Source organism: Austrofundulus limnaeus, unplaced genomic scaffold, assembly GCF_001266775.1.
Source record: "Austrofundulus limnaeus strain Quisiro unplaced genomic scaffold, Austrofundulus_limnaeus-1.0 Scaffold63, whole genome shotgun sequence".
Classification (NCBI taxonomy): Eukaryota; Metazoa; Chordata; class Actinopteri; order Cyprinodontiformes; family Rivulidae; genus Austrofundulus; species Austrofundulus limnaeus.
In genome coordinates, this window is record NW_013952465.1 from 375695 (window position 1) to 377496 (window position 1802).

General features: G+C 43.4%; 1 protein-coding gene across 1 annotated transcript in view; it reads left to right on the forward strand.

Moving 5' to 3' along the window:
• plcb1l (phospholipase C beta 1-like) overlaps positions 1-1802 on the forward strand; it is a gene marked incomplete in the record, with an annotated part of 181791 nt that overhangs the window by 114978 nt on the left and 65011 nt on the right. The window contains 1 exon segment of the mRNA XM_014009893.1: positions 1526-1683. Within this exon segment, the coding sequence (XP_013865347.1) occupies positions 1526-1683 (158 nt within the window).

Sequence of the window (1802 nt, forward strand, 5' to 3'; positions counted from 1 at the left end):
GCCAATTACAGCGCCCGGGGAGCAGCTGGGGGGTTAAGGGCCTTGCTCAAGGATCCAAAATGGGGCTGGTTGGTCCGCGGCGAGTCGAACCAGCGACCTTCCGATAACAGACTCTGCTTCTCTACCCTCTGCGCCACCACCTCACCAACTGATGACATGATAGGTCCTCAGTGTGAGCGAGCTATATCCACCCTGAAGGTTAATCTTGGACAATATCTGATGATCGACTCTTTTAAATGAAACCAGAGAGCGTTGACAGAGAGGAGAAGGTAGAAATGACTCAGCCTGTAACTGAAAATATAGATGGAGGACAACAGAGCTGCTTCATGGAAGAAGAACCTCAGCTTAGCCTGTTAGCCTTTGCGCTAGCACAGACGCTATATTGCCTTATATGTATTAGCTCGGCACTAGCGCGACAAACAAGCTAAACTGAGGTCCTCCGTCTATATTTTCAGTTGCAAGCTGAGTCATTTTTGTGTTCCCCTCTCTGTCATGTGGATGGAGGACCTCAGTGATGAGAGGAGAATGTGTAGCGCTGTGCTAATACATATCTATGGTGATAGAGCTGGGGCTAACGCTAAAGCTAACAGGCTAAGCTGAGGTTCTTCTTCCATGAAGCAGCTCTGTTGTCCTCCATCTATATTTTCAGTTACAGGCTGAGTCGTTTCTACCTTCTCCTCTCTGTCAACGCTCTCTGGTTTCATTTAAAAGAGTTGATCATCAGATATTTTCCAAGATTAACTTTCAGGGTGGATATAGCTCGCTAGCAGCCTCGCACCGAGGACCTATCCACGTCATCATTTACCCAGAATGTTTTACATGTAAATAAAATGGCCTCGTCCATGTAATATAGTTTAAAACTTTTAGTTTAAAAATGATAAAAACTAAACAGCCTACAGTATCTTACAGTCTATTTTTACAGTTAAAATATATGTTTATTAAATAAAGTCTAATGTTACAACTAATCATGGATCCCTTTAAAGTTCTGAGGCTTTGTGTTTGAGCACTGGCTGGCCAGCATACGGCATAAAAMATTTGACAAATCTTTTGTGTGAGTCCTCTCACTGTGGTGACCTCTGCTGAAGGAAGTGGCTGAAATACAAAAACATTAACCATTTTTGTGATTTTGGTTTTTGCTTTGCTTTTCATTACATTGCAACAAGGGCCCCGGTTAATTGAATAAAAGTTTCAATCAAAAGACAAGAATAAAAACTCACAGAAAAAAGAAACATCAAATGAGGTGAAAAGTGGAGCAACACTAAGACGCTAAGTGCTAACTGAAGTGGGAACAGAGATCCGTCTCCCACCTTGAGACTTTTCATGTTGCACAGAAGCAAACTGCTAATTCGAAGTGATAATTGCTTCACTAATGGTGACGAGGTGATGAGATTTCCCTGCTTTAGACGTTTCTGTTGCTTTTACTTCCTTCCAGGAACTAAAAAGGTAAACAAGCTTGTGTGTGGGCTTTATTTTATTTTATTTTATTTTATTTTATTTTATTTTATTCCCTACTTGTGTTTTGCAGCGGGTCAGCTTGCAGGAAACTCTTCGGTTGAGATGTACAAACAGGTCCTCTTGTCAGGGTGCCGCTGCATTGAACTGGACTGCTGGAAGGGTCGCACCACAGAAGAAGAACCTGTCATCACTCACGGCTTCACCATGACGACGGAAATCTCTTTTAAGGTAAGACGAGATGGGCGGCAGGGCAGGGGACGGTCGTGATGCAGGTTTGAGGAGAGGGGGTTATCTGCGGAATCAAAGTGGGCGTGCCACAAGAGTGGGCGTGTCAAAAGCATAAACAC